Below are 25,273 nucleotides of genomic sequence, written 5' to 3'. Positions count from 1 at the left end.
ATGAAAAGCTAACAAATAATTAAACAAATATATAAAATCTCCATCACACAGTTACAGCCTTTTTTAAGATGTTTTAATTACGATAAAATGAAAGTCTTATACGTATGACTTTATACAGGTAAACATTTATATATAGATATTTTTTTAGCAAAGAAATAAAATGGTTAACCAAAGTTTAAAAAGCTGTGTACATACATATCCACAAAGTGCGTCGAAAGTAAACTCCCTGATTTTCAGGATACCAACACGAATAAAACAATCATAGCCTAACATTTACATGAAAATAACACATAGTTTAGTCGTCAATATACAAGATGTAACTCACATTGTCCAACCAAAGTTCAACAGGTTTCGCGCACCTTTAAACATCCATTTCAAGTTGACCCTAAAATTTTCCGAAGGCCTACAGTAAGTCACTGTTTTCTTTTGATGAATTTACGAATGAAATAGCCGTTTACGCCTGTGGAGAATATATCTATTTTTTTTAAGAATTTGCAATCGCTTCTGGAAATATTTTCTCCTTTATTGTCTGTCAAATAAGACCCGTTTTCGTTGCTGTGCATTTTGGAGTCTGGTTTGATTTGGGGAGAAGCCTCACGGTTCGTCGTGAGGAGACGGATCCTTTACAGTGATTCTGGGGTTTACCCCATCCAAAATAAGTTCTGGGGACTCGGACCTCGGGGTCTCCAGGTTACTGGTGTCGGTGTCACTGTCGCTGCCCTTTTTGCCTCCTCCACCTGCCGTGTGCGTTTTGATGTGCTTGCTCAAATGGTCGCTCCGCATGAAGCGCTTGTTACACACCGGGCAAGCAAACCGTTTCTCGCCGGTGTGGGTGCGAAGGTGTCTCTGGAGCTCATCGGACCGAGTGAACCTTTTGCCACAGAAAAGCCAGTTGCAGACAAAAGGCCGCTCGCCGGTGTGCCATCTCAAATGCGCTTTGAGGTGAGATGTCTTTCCGTACACTTTACCGCAGCCGGGAATGTGGCAGCTGTGGAGTCCCTTTCTCCGCAGACTGGCCCCGGCGGGTCCCAGCCGCTCAGCCTCCTGGCAGTTCGGGCAGTCACATGTTGCTCTGCCGGAGTACCGCCTGGACGACCTCGAGGAGCTACTTATTCCTGAACTGCCCCCTGAAATCATGGCGTTGGCGGCAGAAGCGTCTGTGTACGTGGGGATGACTGTTTTGAAACCGTCCTGCGTTAACAGGTGCTGACTGGTGGACAGTAGATGAGACGCAGAGGGGCTGATTCCAGTGGAGCTAAACGCCGAGTGGGTCAGCGAGGAGAAGTCCGGGTTGTAGCCACTCAGCTGGGAGTGGATAGCCTGGGGAGTCCCGGAGTGCAGTGAGGTCTGGAGGGTGCTTGCGGGATTCTGGACATCGAGCCACGACCCGGGATTAGTGTGGACATCCCACCACGAGGACGCCCCGTTGGCAACCTCACCAGAGATTGTTGAGTGAAACCCCGACTTGTACCATGACTCGTACGGGTGCGCCATCCCCACCCGCGGGTACAGAGTCTCTGCTGATGTGTGGACTTTGGAGATAAAAGCCGACTGTCCCGACTCCTGGGTTGTGACGCTCGCAGAGTTGGAAAACAGACCGCTGTACTCTGTGGAAAATGCAGAGGACGTCGGGGAGGTGGAGGCTAAGCAAAAGGCGCTGTTGCCTGTGCCACTGGTCGGTGTTAGTCCTGTCGAAGCTCGGCTTGTCGCGACTGTGAAACCGGGCAGACTGGATCCTAAATTGCAGCTGGAGGAGGATCTTTTCCACGGATGAAATCCACCCTTTGAGAAAGCGCTGGAGTCAGGTAAAGTTGTTAAGGGACTGGTGTTGCCAATTTTGTTGCAAGTTGCAGCCAGCATAGCTAGAGGTGTAGTTCCAAACCGTGGTTCTTCCTGCAAAACGCACAAAAAGTTGGACTTAAGACACAAATAAATCAAGATGGTTCACTTAATACACAAGCAGCGTATGCTCAACAAAACATGACGACAACGAATTAATCAAAACAACAATTTAATTTAGTAGGCTGTAACTTAGCTCAAATATTTTTGGAGAGGGAAGGCAGTCGAGAATTATAGGCTATTCAAAGTGTCTGTGTACAGACTGTGGAACAAATAAAACACTGTGATGAGTAAGGAGTACTCATAAACCGTTTGTCAACTTGATCAAAATATCAACTTCGGTGAGTAGAACATATTTAAACCACCAGTTTGACCAGCTCTTGGCCGATCAACATGAGGACGCGCTTTGTCCGCTAATAAAAGATTTAATAACAAATGGCCACCCAAACAAGTTCAGTGACGAGACATAAGACAGATCTTAAGAAGGCTACATACGTGAAAACATACTTGTTTAGGAAAGCAGAAAGCTCATTTTGTTGCAAAGGACGCCGGCGACAATAACTTTACGCACAACTTTTGCGCATAAATACGAGTCAGACTCACCCCAAGTATAGACGTAGCCATATCCAGGGTCTGTGCTGTGAGGAGAGAGTTCGCGATTTCAATGCTGTATGGCTCCAATTTGATTCAGATTTACCGTGTGGACTCGGGTCACACGGGTTCTCTCTTGGCTCGCAGCTCCCAACACTACCTAGTTGTAGTGAGCGTGTTCTTTGAAGTACAGCTGGCGAGGACGCGCAGCCAATCTAATAGCTGCATTCGTGGCCGGGGTTTGAAGTCAGCCAATGAGAGACCCGACCACAGACAGAAACACCAAAAACCCCGCCGTCAATCATCTGTTGTGCAGCCTCTGCTTAGACTGTCATACAAGACACGATTTGGTATTTCTTTTTTTTTAATGCATACAGTTATTTTTATGTATTCTCACACGAAGGCTCTATGTCTCCTTTCATTGCAGAATTGAGTTCACACGTCAGTTCTCCGAGAGGTAAGCTTTTCAACATTTGTTTTGTGTATCGTGGCGACCCTCCTCAAGGTGAAGCTCCAGGTTTCCCTTTTGATTTTCAATATTCAGATCATGCGCAACACGTCATTGACAAACAGTTGATTTAAGCCGAGTATCAATGTGAGCGATAACTTGGAGATGACTTTATCAGAACAGTCTGCAGCCAGTGCATGTTGCTGTGTGTTAGGCATGGCACAGTTAACGCACAGAGGGAAACAGCTGGTGTTGTGTGCTCTAATCCCACCTCTTAAAGTCATTGTGTTTATATTGGAAAATCAGAAATGGTTAAGTTTAGCACAGGAGTCCAACAACAGGCCTGACAGCACAAACCTCACCGCTCTAACCGCAGTGAGATTATTTATGAGTTGGCTCCATGAAACGACGTGTTCCTGAATATGTGGGGGAAAACAGATTATGACTCGTAATTGATCAAATAAACTCCGTTTAAAAAATAAATAAATTCCAGCCAAATTCTGCGAGCATCTGTGTTGGTGCGTGTTGGTGCGCGCCGTGCCGCACGCGTTCCCCCTGCATTCTTGGTGGGGGAGTGCAGGTGAGGGGTTAATTAAAAATGACAGCTCGCTTTATCAGCGCGTGTAGAAGATCTGTTTTAAAAGACAAGTATTTTATAGACAGAAAAAGTTTCAGCATCCAAGGGATACCAACTGTTAGGCCGCCAGTCATCTCCTTTAAACTGATTTAACAGGAGGCACGATGTCTGTATTGTAGCTGAGAAAATAAATTTGAACGCCAGCCTAATCACACATTTAATTAAATTGAGGACAATCAAGAGGATGTTTCGAGATCGTTTGTATTTTTTTTTTTTTTTTTTTATCTTTGAATATCTCAATTCAATAAGCCCGCATATTCCATAGCTTGTTAAAACGCTCAGGGATAATGGCATAATGTAAAATTGACCTGCTCTGCTGTGATTCATCATCCCTTTAAAAGTTAAAGCAATTTTCCGTGAAAGGCTTGACCGAAAAATGTGCATTACAGTATTCAAAACGAGAAAATAATGCTCTATTATAGAGTATGAATGCTGCCAGTAAACACAGGTGCAATTTGTTCAAATACTCCTTTTTTTGTGCTTTAAAACCCCACCTTTGGAAGGGTGAATAAAAATCAGTCTCATCAAATACTCAGCGCTGCCAAGAAAATGGAATCATTTTTGCAATCATGACAATTTGGCAGAGTGCTGTTAACAGTATTAAATGTCTGTTCTACATAAGCAGAGCTGATTGTTGTTAAAGATGTTGAATTAATTGGAGCTTTAAATGAAATGTGAGCTTTTCTTTTCACTATAATTTCTATATAACAAATCGGGAAATAGCTTCACCCTTCAATTCATTTCATATTATTATTGCACAAAAACATGATGTCACAATTTTTTTTTAGGAATACATAATATTACAATTGTTGGTCGGTTTGTTCAGGTGCTCATATTGTTGTGTACACGAATATTTGTTTATATTTTAATAAGTGTAACCGTTCAGATGGGAGAAATGACCCTTAGTCCTAACAAAGAAATATGCACAGGATTCACAGGATCTTTATGCACTGATAAATGTTGGATACATATATTTTTATTTAGTAATAAAGGTAAATAAATATATTTGTATATGCAACCGAGAATAATAACAGTATTAGTGATTTTTCAGAGCATGTTTCGTTGGGAGGAGAGGGCAGAACATGATCTTGCCTTGTCATTCAAGTGAAAATTCTGGGTTGAATCTGTAATTCTGGACTCCATTCGTGAGCACTTATCTGTGGCAATTAGGAGCCATTTACAAGCCATTAGATTGATCAATGTACCTTAAACAATGGGAATGATTTATTTGGTCGAACAAAACGCTCTGCATCTATTGTGATGAGTCTAAGTGGGGGTGCATCCATCAACAAAAGATAAATGATTAATTCAGACCTATTCATTTAAATTCTTTCTACAAAGCCGGCCTCACTTGCCTCAAATCCAGATTATTAGAGCCTCATTTTCTGCATGTTAAACTAGACAGGCTGCTTGGATTGGGCGATGGTTTTTGGCTGTGCCCCTGTGTGCTTTAATTTGTATTTCTGCAGAGCGAAGTTTATTTGAGGATGTTTAACTAATTGTTGTAATTTTGTGTGCTCATGTGGCTACACCTGTTTCTCTCAAAGGGGTTGAAGTAAACTGAGTGAAGGGATGTTTATTTCCGTGGTGCTGAAGCTGTACTTTTTTTCTTATCTGATGATTCCACTTATATTACAGAAGAAGATCATTAAATACAAAGAAATGAGCACAAGTATGTAGATTTTGTCAAGATGCTTTGACTTGGTGTATCCTCCTTTTCTTACAGATATTTCTGAGTTGTAATATTTATTCTGTACCATTGTCTAAATGTTACTTTAATGTTAAAGAACTGTTTCTATTATTCAATCTGCCATTTCCCGTGAGTTTGTTTTGTTTCTTGCACATTAAGGTTGGCAGGTCACTCTTATTTTGGTGACAGCTGAATGAAGACCTCAGTGAGAAATATAATCAACATACAGTGAAGTACACAGTGAAATAAACTGACTGACAACAGGGATTTATTGCTGCAGGAAATCAATAAGATGTAAAACAAAGGGACGTTGTAAAACTGCTCGTATTTGTCAGTATTAAGGCGCAACTTGTGAATTTCTTCAATGAGACGACGGTGAAGCTTGATGATTTAAATGCTATTTAAAAGCAGACAATACATTCAAGCTTCTGATAAAGATTAACCCCACGTTAAATATTCACTTCTCAACAGTATTACATAAGGTTGATCTTATAGGAGCTCATCAACCCGCATTGATATTATCGACAGCTAAATTTGGAGGTGCAGGTCAGTTTGCCAGCTTGCAGTGTCAACTTTCCTTTCCAGAGGCTGCATGTTCTATTTTGAGCGCAGGGAGCGAGATAGTTGAAGTGCAGTCGACTGGCTGGTCTGGAGAACTTCGCTCATTTTCTGTCAATGAATGTGTTTTTTGAGGTGGTGAGCTGTTGTGGAAGTCAGTGAAAACTTAGGTGTGAGACATGGCTCCAAAGAAGGTGTGTTTTGTTAAGGAGTGGATCCTTTCAAAAAGGAGCATGCACTGCAGATTATGTAATGCCAAGTGCTCTTTCTGACTGCAGACATTTACACATTGTCTTTATTAGGGCAAAGGAGATAATGGACCGAAGCCACCACCACTGATTGGAAGGTTTGGCACCTCACTGAAAATAGGAATTGTCGGCCTGCCCAATGTTGGGTGAGTAAAGTGTTTTTATTTGTATAGTTTAGATACTTAGGACTCTTACTCTCTACCACTAGGTGTTCTGTCTACTCCTAAACTATATTTGTGTGCTCTCACCAGCCAGGGATCAAATCCCATCAGTGTTTTTAACCCATGTATTTCCTTGCACGCCTCTCAACTTTCTCTATTTAAAAACTGTGAGCTACCCATCCTTTAACATAAAGCTTCAAACATTACTACTTTTCTAAAGAATGCAAGAGCCGTTAAATGCTATGTGTGTCAATAAACCTACGGCATCAAAGAGCTCATAAAACCCTTAGTTTTAATGAAATGTTTAAAGTAAAGCATTTATTCTGTATCCTGCGTCCCTGAATCTGGGAATGTGAGGTTTTGTTCTTACAGCAGTGGCTATAAATTAGAGAAAACAAAAGTTAAATTCTGTGACACCTTGCTGATGAAATTCTATCATCATCCATCTACGTTTGAATAAAACTCTACGACAGCAACCACAAATGAATATATTCTTTCCACTATCTACCACAGTTGTAGAAAATAATGTTGAAAGAATGAAAAGCATTAACAAACTCTTGCCCATTTGTTTTGAATGCCCACTTATCACTCATCATAGTACGCCGCGGTCAAAGGTCAGGGTGCACCCCAGACAGCTCTGTGGGTAAATCACTGGGAAACAACACATACACTAACACATTCATACCTCGGGCAATTTGTGAGTTAAGAGGCTGACACACTGTTAGCATGTCAGACCTGCTCAGACAAATCCATTTTGTCAGCATCTACCAAGACCTTCAGCAGCATCAGTGTCACAGTGTAATCACAGGGCAGACCCTCCATGGCTTCCTTCTAGCCCACCTTGGAGTTACAGGGAGGTCATCTTCAATTCAGCTGACAGGTCCTCATCTCTTTGCAGCTTTGAGTCGTTTGTTTTCAAGCAGTCTAGAAAGTTTTGTGAGACCTAAAATCTTCAGGTTTTGAAAGGACAGGAAGGTCCCTCATTTCAAAATGTAATCCGGTTATAATTTGCAAATTAAATCGTTGTTACAGTTTCATTTAAATTGTAGACAGGCTGAGTTTTTTTTTCTTTTAAACAAACAGTCATTCATTATATTCTAGTTATTGATTTTGGAGGAAACGTCAAGTTTTCTGTAGACCTTTGTTCACATTTGGTGTGTATTTGTAGCTGTTTTGCCAGGTTTTGAAGATTAGTGCACAACGATCCAGCTCTCTAGTGGCCAGTGTTTTCATTTCTTACTGCAGAGAAACCACAATTTCTTCCTGGTATAAGAAGTCGAACTCACTGAGGTTGTGGCCTGCCAGGCCACATTTGTGTCAAAGTACAACTTGTCGACCCTCCTATGGTTTCTACGTGGATGAACCATGCTCAGATGCCAGCCAGCTGTTAGTTGGGTGTAACTGACCATTCTTTGCGCATGGGAAACTTGAGAGTGTAATTCAGCCAAACTCTTGGCTATTCCTACACTTAGCGAACCAGCACATGTTCTCAATATTTAATGCCATTAGCTCAGGAAAAAAAAATATTTTTGACAGTTTAACCCTTTATAAAGACACAGAGATACACATTGGGGTAACTGCCTTCTGCCTGGTGCCTCAGCTCCATTTCCCTCATAAAACAGATTAAGAAGCCAATGTTTGAAAATCTACCTCCGATATCTTGTAATTTCCTATTAGATTTGTATGTTTTTCTTACGTGAGCAATTTTTTTTCAACTGTTCTTGCATACAGAGAGGATAGATGTGTGCTCAAGCACACAATCTAACAGTCTCATCATGAATTAGGCAGTTTCTTGAGGATAACCCAGATGATTAAGATTATTAGAGGCATTCAAGCAGGAAGACAAAGTCAACTCACTCCCTCATTCAGGCTGGTAAACTAGTCTGAAATTCTGCATTTCAGATCTGGGCTGTGATAAACACAAACGTTGATCATTGGAAACGATATTTGACATACTGCAAAACTACATGCTCGCTTCCACTATATTTACTATCATTGTTATTTTTCAGGTTGCCTGTAATAGTCAGCCAACTCTGCCCTCTGACCCCTGAAGACATTAATACATGTATGGACATGTGTTGGGATATGCAAAATCACTGCACCTGTGTGCATTAAATATACAGTTGTCTTCTTCATGATTAACTTTGTATTCATCTCTTAATTTATCTTCCTTTAACTCCCTTATTTTGGTTTAAAGTTGGACACTTTTGAATTGACTAATTTACCAATAATCCATTAAGGGTAGTATCACAAATGTGAATACATTTGTTTTCTTGCCGAAGAAACAATGCAGGTTATATGCAGACATATGGACCAAACAGTATATTGGAGAGACTGACTTTAATGGACTCTCTGATCCATAAATTGGATTGGATGAATTAGTCAATAATGAAAGTCAAACCAAGCTTCGCTGGAGAATTATACACCGATCAAAGGGATCCTTAACTTGCACTGAAAGACTTACAATATATCATCTATTCACCAACACCATCAGAAAGATGAACTGAGACTTTAATCTTCCAAAAAAGCACTCCATGATTCTTTTGTTCAAGCAGCCTATTATTGTTTTTCAGTTATGAGCAACTTCTAGTCGTAAAAAAACAAACAATCTGATGTCCTGGAGAAGTGACGCAGTTCAGATGACGTCAGTATGATGAGAGTTTTCTTCTCAGGAGGAGACAGGGAGGGTAGACGGTTCGATACAACAGCAGACCTGGGTAAAAGAGACTGAAAGTTGTTTCTTGCTTCCAGTCATGAGCCAGGATCGTTTTTAAAAATCACATCTGTTGTTGCCATGGTGATCGGGCTGGCACAACTTTTGGAAAGAAATAACTTTACGCAGAACATGACGGCATTTTAACCAAAACCATTATCTTACTTATCTCTAACCACACCTTTTTGTACTTTAACCTAACTGAGGACATTTATTTAGGAAACACTCCTTTGGGTCGTATTTGAGGGTCAGAACATAAAACTTACACAGTTGGAGGACTGATTATTAGCTCTTAAGTATTTTCATGAAGACAGAGTCAAAAGGTCATAGCATTTTTCGTCAGAATAAAATTACAATGTTTGATACCGAATTATAGTTCAACACTAACTTAAAGCATCTTTGGAACTTTTGACTAAACAACGACCACCTGGATTTATTTGTGAAATCAATAATCTTAATTCTAGATTCACTTGATCCACTTACTGGCCCTTTATGGAGATTTCTCTCACCGTCTTCATCAGCAGATGCTGTTAATATGCACCTTTGGTCATGTGACAAGCCGACAGGCTACACCTACATGTTTACTGTTTACATACTTTCCTATAAGATTAATATTTACTGTATGTCGTATATACTGTATATAGCCCAAAGTCCGAAGTATTGCTGTATAAATATTTGTGTATTTTATATTTCTAATGTATTATAGGCCAAAGTAAACTCATGGCAAATGTTTAGGTTGATACTGGGCCTTGCCACCCTTTATTTAAAATCTAATTTCATAACTACTTCTTCTCTAAAAGTTCCCACCACCCACCAATGAAAAACGGCTTGTCTACACACTTTTGTTATTACTGTTTGGAATAGATATGCACCGCAATAATTAAGAAATTTGCTGTGAAATTCTTTATACTATTGATTCAAATGTTCCACCTGAGTGTGATTGTAATGTTACTGTGGATTGCTTTTTTCCCCTCAAGGTGACCCATGGACAGCCTTCAAGTGTGTCACAGAATCAATCTGGCTTCATATAACAAATTAATACATACACTTTACCAGTCTCAAGCAATTTCATGCCTATAGGATTTAGCAAACAATAATTTCAATGTGAAGCAGTGAGGAAGGGGATAAAGATGGAAAGTCCTGGATTATAGTTAACTGCCATGCCGTTATTACTCCTAGACACTTATCATTGTCTGTAGATTTTGAAGTACACTTGAGCTGCTTTTGGCATAGAAAATAAATCTCTCTGTGATCACAACATGAGGCAACGTTTTGCTGATCCTGTTCAACAGCTATCAAAAATGTAAATTGCCCCTCGATCCAATGTACAATTGATCTATTATGGGATTATCTAACCTTGTAATCGGCCGAGTATTTTACAGAGTATTTTTGATTCAAGAGCTCAAATATTCAGTCCTTTACAATGACCTGTTTTGTCGTGCATGAAAAAAAATAAAAAAAAAGCCAATCTTGCATAATTTACTGAAGTGTTTGAGGATCATGCTGTCGGCCCATCGTGCTCTACACACCAGCACTTTTAGATGTCTTGACCTCTCTGCTGTTTTTATTTTCAGGAAGTCAACCTTTTTCAACGTGCTGACAAAGAATCAGGCTGCAGCTGAAAATTTCCCCTTCTGCACCATTGACCCAAATGAAAGCAGAGTGCCCATTCCAGATGAACGCTATGATTTCCTCTGCCAATTCCACAAACCTGCCAGGTATGGGGTCTCATCGTTCGCGTATTATTCACACTTCAGATCTGTAGTCTCTGACGTCCTCTTGCAATAGGTATGAGAAAACCTATGACAGTGTTGTTGACATGTAGCTGTGTGATGGGTTCTGTGTGATGTTAGATTGCTGCTCCAGTCAGCTTCTTTCAAAGAAAAAGCTGAAGCATCTCAGCCTCCAACACCTGGTTATAATATACATTTATATAGAGGAGGCTGTTCAAGCAGGTTGAATTCTGATTTGTTGTGCTATACTGGGTATAATCTACACTTGTATACTATAAATCAAACACATTCAAAACACTTCTATTTGATAGTAATTACATCAGTAACCATACAAATAAAAAACACTTGCGGAAAAAAATGCAGTGCAGCTCTTCTGTACCTATAGTACTTGTGTACCCTTACTGCCTCTCTCCAGATAAAACTGCCGATATTCTACGTATTTCCTACTGTAAAAAAATAGTGAGTTAATGTTACCACGTATTGTTATCCAATAAGATTTTTAGTCTCCCGGTATCAGTGAGAAATCCTGCTGCTTTAAATTGCATATTGCCAAATATGTATTAATGCAGAAATGAAAGAAGTCTTTTAATAAATCTAGTATTTACTCCTGTTTAAATAATATTTGTTAAAAATGATCATTATAGGCATTGCAGAACCTTTTTCAAAATAATTAAATGACACATTTGCGTCGTATTAGTAAATATTAATGTCTTGGGGCTGAGTGCCACAGACAGGGAAGGGAAGCTGTGAAACTTGGAGGAATAGTTGAACACCAAAACATTGCTAAGTGCAACACGAGTGTTTTTGCTTGTTTGAGGATGACGCAGTCATAATATTTCCGTCCAGCACCAACATTGTTTGAATAGCAAATACATGCGTGCTCGTCAGAACAACCTTAAAATGAGGTGTGGTCAGTATCTTAAGGCAGCTAACAGCGACTGACCAACAAAAGCCTAGTCTTAAGTCAGTTATCTTACTGTTATTATAATGGCTTATTACAAGATAAGACAATATCTCAAACTATAAACTCCCCCTTGAGTTTAATCTGCACCTGTTTTAAACTGAGTGAACACACATGGAGTTGTGTTGGATTGCAGCATACAGTAAAGCGGTTTCTATTTCATCCTAGATTTTGGAACTTTTCCCTTTTGCTTCTTGGTTTTTCAGCAAAGTTCCAGCATTCCTGAATGTTGTTGACATTGCTGGCCTGGTGAAAGGTGCTCATGCTGGCCAAGGCCTGGGAAATGCCTTCCTGTCCCACATCAGCGCCTGTGATGGCATCTTCCACATGACACGTGAGTCACAGGTTGAGGGCTTCTTTCCTTCACAGGATTTCATACCATCAACAAATCATGTGATGAAACACATGTGCAGTATATCATATTCTATACTTTAGCTAAAATGATTCCATTCACAACTTTTGGTCTGCAGTACCAGACCTTTGAAAGCAGAAGCCATAGTTTCACTGAAGCTCTGCTAGCAGGGCATCTTGTGTGGCCGGTGCCAAGATCAACAAAACAGTCAGAATTAATGAAATCAGACCAAACCACACATTCCTACGAGGAGGCTCCCTGAATGAGAATCACAGGAGTGGGGATTGAAACGGTCTGTGCCTGGTTTAGACTTCACACAATCAGTAGCATATTGTGAGGATTGGAAACATCACAAATACTGCTGAGAGGGAGCATCGCACATATTATTGTAATATGAGTCCTAAAGGCACTTTTGATTTAGTTTGGATACAAGAGGTAAGTAAGTTATTAATAAACATACTGAGAACAAAGATATCATTTTTTTTAAAAATTTTACTTTACCTTTTCTTTTTTTACATGCTGCACCTATTCTAATCACTTCCATTATTTCTAATATTTCTACAGTAATGTTGTTTATTTGGTATGATTCTTAATACAGCCTTCTTTTACTTTGTGCAAATGTAATTTTCTCTGCAAATTGTTCCCATTCTGTCTCTCAATGAGAAAACCTTCATATCCCTCTTCCACTACCGCAGGTTCTCCCATGTGTCTGACATGGTCTTTGTCTTAGACAATTAAAGTATTACATGCCAGAATAATTCAAATTACCGCAACTGAAATTAATGGAGAGGCCCTTTTAAAAATAGCTGAATTTGTTTGCTGATTGTATGCTGTTATTGACTTTCCCACTGTGTGAAAAGAGCTCTGATTAGATTCAGTGGTGGCAGGCATAGAGCGGACGGATAGAAAGAGTTAAGATTAAGGCCATTTTGCTGTATTGTTCCTAAGTTGACTCTGTGTATCACTGACAAACATATTACTTCTGTTTCAGTGCAATTTTCAAATAGCCTTTCTGCATGATGACTCTGTAGTTTGTGATAAGTGGATCTGGAAGACCACCCACTGTAAGGCTTAGTAATGATTTACAGAGAGGACAAGACATGTCAGCTGAGATAAACAGTTGTCAGTTAAATTTTTCTGGAATAAAATTAAAAGAATATGGTTGATGCTATTTTATTGTCAACAGATCCCATGAAAAGATCAAAACCAACCATGTGCTAGTCTGTCTTTTTATACTTTATAACTTAGGTGCCCTGTCTGGCTCTCAGTCAGTGGAAAGCTCCTTTGTTTTTTTTTTAAAGGATCACTTTTGTGATTCTGTATATTTTATTTATTTGTCACCGAATCTCATAAAATGAAAAAACAACAACAATGAATTCAATACCAACAAGTGTGGTCTGTATCTAGTGCCTAATTTAGCTTATTCCACTCTGAATTCGAGCACTTTTGTTGTCAAAAAACCATGAAAACACATCATGGAGCCACACCGTTTCACTGGGTGACACGTTACGACATTATGCAAAATATGTGCACTATAGTTTATACAGAAATCCCTCCACCTACGAATAGTACCACCTTCACAGTGTCTGAGAGTAGTTTCTGTAAGGCAGAGGTAATTGCACATGCTCAGATGTACACTGTGTTTGTGCTGCTTTGTTAGTTACCACAACTTTAGACTTAAGAGATGTTTACAATGCCGAGTCCAATCAATACAACAAGCATTAATAGACAATATGTAACTCACAAGAAGAAACTATCAGATGCAATGGATCCAAAGAGCCGTAGTTTTATGAGCCGGAGTGTTTCAAAAGAGAAAATACAAAAGAGGTGTGCTGAAAGAGACCGAGCTAGAGCCAGAGAAAGAGCAGACACCCGCGATACCCCATCGACTGATAGACTAGGACGACCTTTCATGTGTTCCACTCGCCGCTGCACAGCTGTGGCAACGCCGTTAAATGACATTTATACATTGACAAATTAATTTCCTCATGGCACCAAATCTAGGCAGCGTCCGACCCACGACCAACCTGTTGTGGTCCAAAGTAAAACATCCCTAACATGGAAGAACAAATTGAGGTCACATAGATAAATAAGCTATTTCAAACTTTGGCTGCACAGAAAATACTTGTCAGTCGTATCAATTCATGATTTCATTTTGATAGTAAGAAAAGTTTGATTTAAAGGATTTTCTGTATTTTACTTTTAACAGATGAACAGTTTATTTTCATTTTTGGGAAATTTAACATTCATGATATAGACCTATATCTTAGTATAACTCATGGGAGTATACCTTTTTATATACCCTATTATATACACGGTGAAAAAGACCCACGGTTCTTTTTTATTAGGCCCAGATGTATACGCCAGATCCTCACCCAAAACCAACTCTTTTGTTTCTCCTCACACAAAGAAGACAAACATTCACAACAATCGGAAATAGAAATCGAAAGCTTCTTGTGTGTGAGTGTCTGCAACTATCTGTTTTGGCATGCCATTGTTTCCACTGCTGTGAAGTCCTTAGAAACAATGTGGTTTGTTTCACAAGTTAACCATTAAACATAGCTGCTTTTGTTTCATAATTATATCTATCTGGTGTTAAGGCAGACTGCAATGCTGAAGCCACTGCTTTTATATAGCTTGATTATATGGTTGTGGTGATCACACTCTTTTTGTGTCGGACTGAGGAGTGGTATGTTTTTTTTGTCTGGGAATTAGAGGAGTTTATAACAGATAGTGCAGAGGCAGTTTCATCAGTAACATGAAACAGCCCAGTTTAGTGGTGTGATTGTGAGTCCAAACTGAGGACAAGACCAATTGACTCAAATCTAGTGAAATTAAGTCTTGTTGACTTTTAGATATCAGCCCACGTTTCTGCCAATCCTGTCTGAAATTATTTTATGGTCACTCATTTTTTTAAAATAAGGTTATGACCACAAGTTTTTCCAGGGTTAGTCACACTGGATTTTCCTCTGGGCTGCACATTAGGAATATTTTTATCCCCTAATGATTTTGAAAAGCCTGTGTAAACAGAGGATTTGCTTTCAACAATACCCTCCAAAAACCATACTAAGTACATGATGACATCCTGAAAGCTGATTCTGTTGAATGCATGGTGTTTCCTGGCTTCATAACAAAACTGTTTGCAGGCTAAATGTTCCCAGTGCTTCTGCAGCGACTGGGAAGCGGTTGGATCGTCACTGTCTGAGACAAGACACAGACATGTTCTACTTCATCTACTCTTCTGTTCCCTTTTAGCAACTCTGCCAGCTCACCTGGCCTTATTCCCAGATGTTTGGTTTCTAGCAATTAGATGTTTGAATGCTCACGCAGTGCCCAGCCTCCATCACTGTAGGAAACCTCTGCTTCACTTCTAATGAAGAGTTATGTACGGTTGCATGACACTCAGTAAGAATCTAGCCTTAAGATACCGTGGTGTAGCACATTAAATCTTGAGGGACTTTCTGTGGTTGCGGTTAGCCGACTGGAAAGTACCTGTTATTTTTGGCGCAGACTTTTCTCTAAATGTGATATTTATTCACCTGAATTCCTGTTTAGGTTCTACCTTGTTATCCTGCCTGAAGGTGCAGATTAAACTTTCAGACTTTTAAACTTCATCAATTATGTGCAATCTTAGCTATAGAGCATTTGAAGGGCTGTAGTCTATTAATTTATAAATCATGTTTTATGCTGTTATTCATATTAATTAGTCAGCAATGGCAATCATTTGATAATTAGTTAATTGTTTTTGGCACTTTTCAAGCAAAAGGGCCAAAGATTTGAGGAGCTGCTTGTATCTCCTTGTTTTACAATATTTCACTCTGAACTGAACACCTTTGGTTTTGGATTAATAAAGGTTTGAGATTAGACAAATCAAAGAAGGACATCACTTTGAGCTGCCGGCAGTTGCAATTTTTCAGTATTTTCTGATCTATTGTCAAGAACAAGACTGTTAACTGTTTTGATTTGTTTGGGTTTTTTTTCTTGTGGGTACTAAACCTAAAAATATCCTAATTTAAAGTCGATCTCCACTAAAAAAAATTTTTTTTCTTATTGCTCCTACAGTTAAATGTTTGCGCTTGAATATATAGAATGATATATGTGCAGAGTTTAAAACTAAAAGGCTGATTTCACATTCAAATGCTAAAGGGAAAAGTGTCTTTGAGCTCACTGAAAATCGGATATTAAAGATCCTACGAGCAGGATTTGTGACGTCACAAAATGTTTGGAAAGCAATCGTGGTCCAATTTAAGTTAGTCAGTAATGTGGATGCTTAAAAGACTTACCTAAAGGTAAGAAAGGTATCTCACAACAACAAAATGACAACAGTTGTTCCTCTCCAGAAATTGTTTCTATTCACGCACTGCAAAAAATGTTCATTTAAAGAGACTCAGTGTCCTCAGTGACCTCCACGTGAATCACCATTACTTGATGCACATGTGAATCTGATGATGAAGACTGAATACTTAAGTGAGTTGGTAGGACATTGTATTTGTGTTTGTTTATTGCATCATTCAGGCGTCATCCCACACTCAGCTAATCGCTTACAGTGAAAAAAAATCAAACTGATTGTTTAGCTACAGGCGTTACAAACAAACTGGATTGACTATTCAGACAGCGATGATTTATGGCCGACCTGCCTTCCCACTGACGCCAGTAATGGCTGCGCTCCAGGATTTCAGCCTTATCATTCGCCAGCTCAAATTCTCAAACTTGACAAACGTCCAAAACACCAGCGTGCGGTGTGTGAATTTGTCAACAACTAAGTAGCAGAATCTGTTGCTGCATTGATTAAACAGTCAATGTTAAATGAAAAAAACTGACTTTATTGTTGCTGAAAGGCTTTCTTTAATAAAGTGGTATAGACGGTGGTAGGTCTAGTTTTCCATCCTGTCAAGACAGTGCAGTTTAAAGGTTTCGTATTTAACACTTACTGTGTTTTATTTGCTGTTTGTTTTTTTTGTTTTTATAAAAATAAGATATTTTTGTGGTTTTAAATATCGTTTGTGGGTTTAAATATCGTTTCGCATCTCTTGTCTTAAGTTTTTCTCTGGAACTCAACCAAGAACAGACTGTTTTGTGTCTGTGTCTTTAAGGCGTACTGACATCAATGAACCGCTCCTGTGATTGGCCGACACTTTTCTGAATGACGCATGCCCGGGCCAACCGCAGATTTTCTTCAGTCTTGTGGCTCTGTAGCTGTCCAGTGTTTTCATATGACATGAGCATAAGTATGTGACATCACAAACTTGCGAGAGTCCATACGACTTGTCCGAACAGCGCTGTTGCTGAATACAGGCGGTTTGCATTTCTCTGTGGACTCAGTAGTTTGACACACGCACTCAGTGTTGCACTTAGACTTGCTTTATAATCAAAAATGCAAAAAGTTAGCTAATTTTTTGGGGGGCATTTAGCTTTTATTAGATTAGAGCAGTGGAAACAGAACAGGATTGTGGGGGAAAACAGCAGGAAAATGATATGCATGAGGTCAGATGGGCAGGTATGCAGGTATGTGTTATTATGTTTTGTTTTTTATTATGTATGTATGTATATTCTTACAGATACTGTGTTTCAGTGTCAGATTACATTGCAGCCAGGTGAACCGGTTTACAGGCAGCAAGTGACCCACTTCCATCACCATATTCAAACAAAAATACACTGTGTTGTATGACGGTCTCAGCGGGGTCCGAGCACTGGCCTCTGTTTTTATACTTGAGTAAAAGTCGTAGTATTTCATCATAAATGGGTCTTGTGCTGTAGGTGGTTCTTTGTTAACGTTAGTTGTTGTTTTAACCAATACTCCCCTCGTAAAATCTGTATCATTTAGCTGTGGTGGGATCATTCTCCTTTTGTGTGTTTTCGGGCTGTGTTGAGCTGCTGTCACAGCATTTAAATGAGCATTTTGCTTCAGCGAGAATGAAGAGTTTTTGTCAGCCTCCACTCATCGTGGATGATTAGAGAAAAATGCCTACCCATCTTGACTGGAGATCGCCACAGCTCCAGATAACATGTTCGGTGATTGAAGGTCGCAATATTTTGAATTCTAATGGGCCTGCAAGATGAATTGCCTGAAATAGACTGGAGAATTTTCCGGCTTCCTCCTCATGCCCCCCTTGCTTGTCCGCCGTGAAAAGAGCCACTGGGAATGGCAAGGCCCGATGATCATAGAATTATTGGATGGTGATTCTAAACCCTTCAAAAGGGAGTTGCTATGGAGATCTCGTTCCAAACTGTGAAATGATTCACCTTTGAAAGGCTGGAGGGCCTGAAAGCTGAACACATCATTGTTCAGGTGGCGGCTGGTTAGGAAATTGCTGGTGTCTGTGCAATCAGCAGCACTATAGTAGTTAGGGATCTAAAAAGGTTTGTTCTCTGAATGATGTGGGACAACAGTGGTCTGCATATGACAGTTGCTTTCAATCAAGGCACTCTCGTGCTCAGCGGTTCAACAAAATAAATGGAATGACAGAGGTTAAGCTAATGATAAGGGAATTAATGTCGTTGTTTTCTGTACGTCTTCGGTTCAGGAAAACCACAGACTCCCCACCACATTCAGTTTTCAGCTGCACACGGATCAGGCTTGTCTGAACGACTATCACCTTTTCTTTTTTTCACTCGGTGATATCAAACATGCAAAGATGCACCTTTAAAATTCAGTTTGATGAGACATTTCAGCTGTCAGTAGATAACATAGGGATTGGGGACACCTTGTGAGGTACTGATATTCATACTATCGAGCATTGTGATTTCAGTGTGATCTGTTTTGAAAGATGGGATCATGTAGAAAACATGAGTGTATCTGAAGGGCTCCAACCCACTATTTTCTGGTGCGAAAGTGCTTTTTAGCAGCCAATGTATTTGGCATAATTGACATATGCAGAGAAACAAGGCTGACTATTCCACAAACTCTGTTACAGAGGCAGTGTGCTACAAATTGCTGTCAATTTCATGTATCCCCTAAAATGAATGTCAAGAAGATATTTCCTGAATGAACATAAATACCCTTATGTGTATTGCCAGTGTTTTTATGCTGGGAAGACATCCATAATGTGCTTTTCCTGAGAGACTCATAAAATAGCTTTTACTGCTCTGAATACCAGGAGAATTGCGGCACTGAGTTTGCATGAACATTTTAAAAGCAGCGCGAGGAATGCAAGTTCTTTAGATGTGCTCTTACCCATCCTGCATGTGAAAACATGCACAGGAAGTTAGAAGTCAATGAATACTGTAATTTAACTGAATTATGTTGACCACATATCCTCCCAGGTAGCAACATCAGAGGAAGCAGCTCAGTCAGTATTGATCTTGACTTGACTCAGATAACTGCTTTGTCTGTGTACCTGACAGAAAAGTAATGAGACAAGCTAACTCAGGCTTTGCTTTGTGTTTTTAGATGTTAAACTACTGCTAACTGAAAATTGAGAGCGGATTTCATGAAAAACGTTTTACAGTGAAATTTTGCACGGTAACATTAATGTAAAAAAAACATGTGCTTCCTTTGTTTTATCTTTCAGATACCTCTCATTTGTAAATGTCAGTTCAAGTTATGTTTTTGGCTACACCTGCCTGCAGTGCTGCTGTAATTTTGCAGAGCTTAGCCTGATCCCTAATCAGTCCATTGAACACCACTCACCCTCCAGAGACTAAGCCTTTTGTTCCGTCAGTAAGGAAGCACCTGTTAATAGTCTCTTAATAACATATACTATTTGACATGAAGCAGTAGAAACTGAATAGTGAGACGGACCTGACTCCTGGAAGTGGGTCTTTCCAACCTCTTCCTTCTGTTTTTTTGTGTTTTTACTGTGTTGTGTGTGCTTTGTTTGGTGCTGCAGTTTCATAAGGGCCGTCTTCACGGAGCCCTGCCCCGACCCGGTTGTTAAAGGACTAATTGTGGAGACTGCCCCATCAGATTTCGCTCCTCTCTTTCACTTCATGCATTTATTGTCCAGCTCTAAGCCTTGAATAGGAAGGCGGTAAAGTAGATGTGAATGTTAAATTAGGCGAAATTAATTAAAGTAAATCACTTTAGAATGTATAGTAGTCAGAAAAAAGAGTCAGTTGATGACTAAATAGTGAGCGATCAGCTGCTCTCGCTCTTTGAAAGCCTGTTTGAAATTTTGAGGTATATTATTTTTTTTATTGAGAAATGTAACAGTAGTTTAAAAGCTGCTGATTACTTTAGACATTTTTCACAAAAGGATTGTTTTCTTCAGGTGTTTTAAACCTGACGTGTTGTCATTTGTTAATGCTTTCATTACAATGATTCAGACCAACCATGAGTGGTTTGTAAATCTGTTTTAAACCTCTTTGCTCTAATTAATATGTACTAAATAGAACAACAGACTCGTGGATTTTCCATTTGAAACAGTTGATCAAAACTGTACATCATAATTGTTTATAATGTATGTATATTCTTGCAGCTCACAAAATGATTACATTGCATTATATTTTCTGAGTTCATGCAGACATAATAGCAAATTTTCATTCCAATCAGTGCTGAACAGGGAGCTGGTAAATTGGAGCAGCAAAACAATAATTCCACTGATTAGCCCCTTTCTGTGTGGCGTAAGTGAACTGTTTATACTGTGGAGTACCTCTGCAAGAGGAGAAGAACCAAAACAGCCTGATTAGGCAAAGAGTAATTGAATAAGTTCATTTCACCACGAGGACAACGTACAGGATGACAGCTTGCACAAAAGTCTACGGCTTCTGTTGACTTGCATGAGTAATAAGGTGCAGGGTTTTTTAGTCGCCTGTCACTTTGTTTTTGAGCGAGCTCGTCAAAGTCGTGTAGTTTAATGAAAAACCCTCCTTAAAAGATATAATTCTGTGCAAGTGGAAGATCAGTAATATGTTTATATGAATTCAGCTGACAAATTAGCATCCAATAAAATATTTTAAAAAAACACGGGTGCACTGGATCTTATTAGTGAACAAGATCAGGAGTCGATAGCTAGCAGCTCTTTGAGAGGCTGTTCTCCTGCAGGATGTTTCCTGAAGCTAAATGGAAGCATCAGAGTGACAAGCTTAGCATGCTGATGTTTAGCATGTACAATGTTTACCATGTAGCCTGTCAGCCTGCTAGTTGTCTGGACTTGATTTCATGGCAAAGCAGCCTGTTTTCATTGACGTCAAATGCTACCACTTTGTCAAAGCCTTCTGAGTCAGAAAGAGGAACAAGTTTCCCTTTGACGAAAGGAGGTCATGTGACGGAGTAGAGAGAGTGACAAGTCCACAATGGGAGGAGGTTGTGGTTGGTTGAATGTTGTTCAAGTCCGTGAGAAAGCAAAAGTCAATGTGGATTCCTAAGTAAGTTACTTTCATAACGTAAGCAAAGTCATTTACGTGTCAAACGTAATGTTACTTGTGTAAAATGACTTATTTTAATGCTACGAATGATCCTTTCCTAAAACTATCCACGTGGTGTTTTGGGGCCCAAACGGCAACTTTTGCGAGTCGCCGGTAGGCTGCGATGAAATGGGAATATCTGACGCCCCGGTTGAAGAATACGTACCAAGTACGTAACCAGGATAGCGATCTGATTCGTGGAGAGTCTGGAGGACATTTTGCCTCTCAACGAAACAAACTTCCCTTCAGCAGCCTCGAATTCATCCTGGATGCAGCAAAGATTTACCTGAATCTCAGGTATGCTGTTATCCATCGTGACGTCCACATGCAGCTATGTGTCATCGATATTTTCTACACGTGTCACTGTTCGAACTTGCTGAGATATTATCTCGCAGGGCCTCACCTGTCAGCAGTTCTTCAGTCACTCAGGTGTCGACATGTGAACATGGATCGTTGATAAGTTTCGGTGGCTCCGTCGTGCACATTCCAAACACAGCGTCCCTCAACACTTCAGTACTTAAAGCCAAGTCATCATTCACCTGACATCCACTTCCTTGTTGATTGAGATGGCATTCCCATTATGTCATCGTGTGAAACCTGAAGAGTTATCGTTGTTGACTGATTTACAACAATGAGTGTAGCTGTACTCCAAATCCAACTATGAACTGTTTATCAAAGTAGCACGAAGGTGATTTAGTGATGCTGTGCAATTCGGTGAATACCACACATACAATGTCGAGGTACTTGTGTTTATCTTGTATCATATTGCTGCAATGCAAAGTACATTTTTCTAAAATAGTTCAGTTTGCTTCTTCTTGCTCTAAAAAAGTGTTTGCATCAATCCTAATAATTTAATGATAGTAATACAATAACATAACATAGCCTATATCTGCAATAATATGATTCTTGTGCAATTTCACACTGTGCATTTTATACACGTCATGCTTATTCTACTTATTATTTTTAAGTACTTATTGTTCTATATAAGATTTGTAATTTGATTCACAACCTGGAGTTGCACTCATAATTTTTGTTTTAGCCTATTTCTGGAAAAAATAATATAATAATTTGTCTTTTTTTTTAATTTTTTTTTTATTCAGGACTTGCACTTGAAATGGAGTACTTTTATCTCCCTCCATTGCTGAGCTGCTTTGATCTATTTTTTATTTACAAAAATAAATAAAAATACACTGTGCACAAGTCACGTGGTTTGTAAATCAAAAAACAAGAATAACATTCACTACAGTTGCCACTATTCATGTTGAAACCGTCGCTCTCATGTGACAGATGTAACCCTCCCACCCCACCCCACCCCACCCCCGCCTCCTCTCCCTTTCCCACCCCTGAGCTCTCCTGGAGAATCAGGAGTCCTGAGAGCCCCCGGTGGCTAAATGGTCTGCTTCAGAGCCTCATTACCTAATCACCAGCTCAGCCACAGCTAAGATGCAAATGATTAGGAGGAGGCTGTCCTCTTTCATTTATGAATGTTGACATTTTCTCTTAAACCATACTTAGTTTTGTGCATCTGTCCTATTTTTTTTTTTTTAACTTAATGGCTAATGAGACAGAGAGGTAGAAAATACATGACCAGATGCTCTCCACTTCATGCAGATTGACAGACAACCCTGTTTTGTTGCACTTAAAGCTAATTTTAGTGGAACTTTCTTTGACACTCAAAGCTGGTTTCTTACAGTTCTGACACTTGCACACTGAAAAGAAGGATTAAATGTATTCCTGAACATTTGATCGTATTTGTTATGACTTTCCTTTGACTCCCACTGTGCTTTTTCATGTGGATGTTTATTTTTCCCATATTCTCTGCAAAGCTAATGATTTTTTTCTGGGCTGAATCTAATCACTGTTTCACATTTGAGCTCAAAAAGTCAATGTCATCGATTCTGTTACTCTGATTCTGATGTTTGAATTATATGTGTTCACATAAAGCAGTATTGTTGTTGCTGCTGGAAAAGAAATTCTATACTGATGCTCTCCCTGTGTGCTTGTGTCCCGTCACCGCAGGTGCTTTTGAGGATGAGGATATCATCCATGTTGAGGGGACAGTGGACCCAGTGAGGGATATGGAGATCATCCACGAGGAGCTGAGGCTGAAGGATGAGGAGATGATCGGCCCTATTATTGACAAGCTGGAGAAGACAGCCATTAGAGGCGGTGACAAGAAACTCAAACCAGAATATGTGAGTCAATGTCCCAGCAGGCCCTTTGCTCTTCCTCACAGCAAGGCACAAATAATAACCCTCCCACACACATGGGCAAGGAGAAAAAAAAAAAAGCACGTTTTTTTTAATCTCCCTCCAATAGGTCTCACCCCTCCCCCTGGCCCATTTTTTCCCTTTCTGAGATTGAAAGTGATCAGGGGTCAGGGGTTTTCTGCTGTAGAAATCATTAATAGAGAGTTACTTATTCAGCTGCTGACCCTGGGTCGCAGCACTGGGCTAATGAAAGTGTTTCCACACAGCTCTTTTCATCTAAAGTAATACTCAAATCATAGCACAGCTCTTGCTCATTCTTATACACCTACAGCTGCTCGAGAAATTGTGTAAGGCCATACAGTGGGTGACACATTATGTCTATACGTTGCTATGAATACCGTAAATGTTTAGAATATTCTTTGACTGAGGATTCTCAGTTCTCGGAGGTGCAGGGCAAAATGCAAAGTAAGACGAGAAAAAAAAAAAAAAAATCATCAGCATCCTAGATGTCAGATCAAAATGTATGTGGATTCACACATTCAGCCGGTGATATTGTTGCAGTAATGAGGGTGAGGGGACAACTTCAGCAATGATTTGCTTGCAAATGTCACATGATGCCCTTCCATCATCAGAACAGGGTAGGATGGGCCAGCAAGCAAAAGGGGGATCTGGCCCTTTCACTTGGAGCAGCATGCCCAATTTCAGGCCCCAACACACCGAGGCTCTGACCACTCATTACACTAACGAGAGGGGCTATTTCACCTGCTGCAGAAGGCCCCCGTGACTGGTTGGTTCCCCTCAGACGAAACCCCCCCTCACCCTCTCCACCCGCCCCCCTTCCAGCCAGCAGCACTTCCCCACACCCCTGTAGCCCCACAGACAGGAGCCATTCAGGCTAGGCAGGTGGCCGCTTACGCACATAATTGCTAACAATTTTAGGCAATGAATAAAAATGATCTACATTACTTGTCAAAGGTTGTGCACGCGTCTGCAAGTGAGAATCTATAGAAGACCTCTTTAGATGGCAAAGAATGGTGCTTATCAAAGGCTGCACTAAGCTTTTACATGGGAGGAATTGTGTGATTGTCTCACAGGCTGAGCCCGGCGTTTGACACGCTCAGCTGTGTGTGGGCACACATACACATGTTTATGTCAGCATCTATATGCAGAACATCAAGACTATGTCTAAAATGGACAGTTTAGAAGAAACCACAGTGCCTGCACCTTCTTTGTAACACCAAAATGCTGTGAAATGAAAAGGAAATTGTGTGCAACTATTTAGATGATGATTATTTCCTTAGATTTTCCTGTTGTGTGAGTAATTTGAGAGACCTTTGAAACAGAATTTATTTCTATTTTTTGCTCTCCATTGTCTACGAGCTCTACAGGTCTGTAGGCGGCATGACATTTCATGAGCAAACTCTGCTTTCATCGTCCGCCTAGATTTAAACAATCTCTTTGATGGAATTTAAATCAAAAGGGATGACTTAGTTTTCTATATAAGAATTCTGTTATTATCACATTAGTAAATGTGCAATTCACAGAGCTGATTTGGTGTGCACAATAGTTGGGATTAAACTGTGTCCTAAAAATTTGTTTAAATTAATTCTCACATTTTTATGTCAGTGGAGGTGAAATATGAATAAAACAAGAAGGTATTTTCTGTTTAAAAAAAAAAGTCAATAAAATTATTTTGAAATTTTGGAGCAGTCATGACAAACCACTCAAAAAAACTGAGCGACAAAACTCGTTCAATTAAAAATCCAACTCAGCTCTGAAGTAATGTA

The 25,273-nt window shown here is 39.8% G+C and overlaps 2 protein-coding genes across 2 annotated transcripts in view; one reads left to right on the top strand and one right to left on the bottom strand.

The window, feature by feature from the left end:
* Nucleotides 1-47: 47 nt before the first annotated feature.
* sp9 (sp9 transcription factor) lies at nt 48-2,585 on the bottom strand. Its single transcript, XM_069153836.1, has 2 exons — nt 2,443-2,585; nt 48-1,893 (listed from the first exon to the last, which is right to left on the bottom strand). Exons 1-2 carry the CDS (start codon nt 2,461-2,463, stop codon nt 595-597), a joined length of 1,320 nt encoding a protein of 439 aa, XP_069009937.1. The 5' UTR covers nt 2,464-2,585; the 3' UTR covers nt 48-594.
* A 3,239-nt stretch (nt 2,586-5,824) lies between these two features.
* The window catches only part of LOC138200875 (obg-like ATPase 1), a 38,201-nt gene continuing 18,752 nt past the window's right edge, over nt 5,825-25,273 (top strand). The window contains exons 1-5 of the mRNA XM_069153835.1: nt 5,825-5,957; nt 6,066-6,157; nt 10,460-10,603; nt 11,786-11,913; nt 23,296-23,471. Of these exons, the coding sequence (XP_069009936.1) occupies nt 5,943-5,957; nt 6,066-6,157; nt 10,460-10,603; nt 11,786-11,913; nt 23,296-23,471 (555 nt within the window). The 5' untranslated portion in view covers nt 5,825-5,942. The remainder of the gene's footprint in view (nt 5,958-6,065; nt 6,158-10,459; nt 10,604-11,785; nt 11,914-23,295; nt 23,472-25,273) is intronic.

Source organism: Embiotoca jacksoni, unplaced genomic scaffold, assembly GCF_022577435.1.
Source record: "Embiotoca jacksoni isolate LCO1_2020_lvr unplaced genomic scaffold, fEmbJac1.0.p SCAF_2, whole genome shotgun sequence".
Classification (NCBI taxonomy): Eukaryota; Metazoa; Chordata; class Actinopteri; family Embiotocidae; genus Embiotoca; species Embiotoca jacksoni.
This window is presented reverse-complemented; position numbering and strand designations above follow the sequence as displayed.

What these genes read in the sequence shown, in the direction of transcription:
- sp9 (XM_069153836.1), bottom strand. Translation starts at nt 2,463, where the DNA reads ATGGCTACGTCTATACTTGGG. An exon ending in TGGCTACGTCTATACTTGGG is followed by an intron (nt 1,894 to 2,442) that starts GTGAGTCTGACT and finishes TGCGTTTTGCAG; the next exon opens with GAAGAACCACGGTTTGGAAC.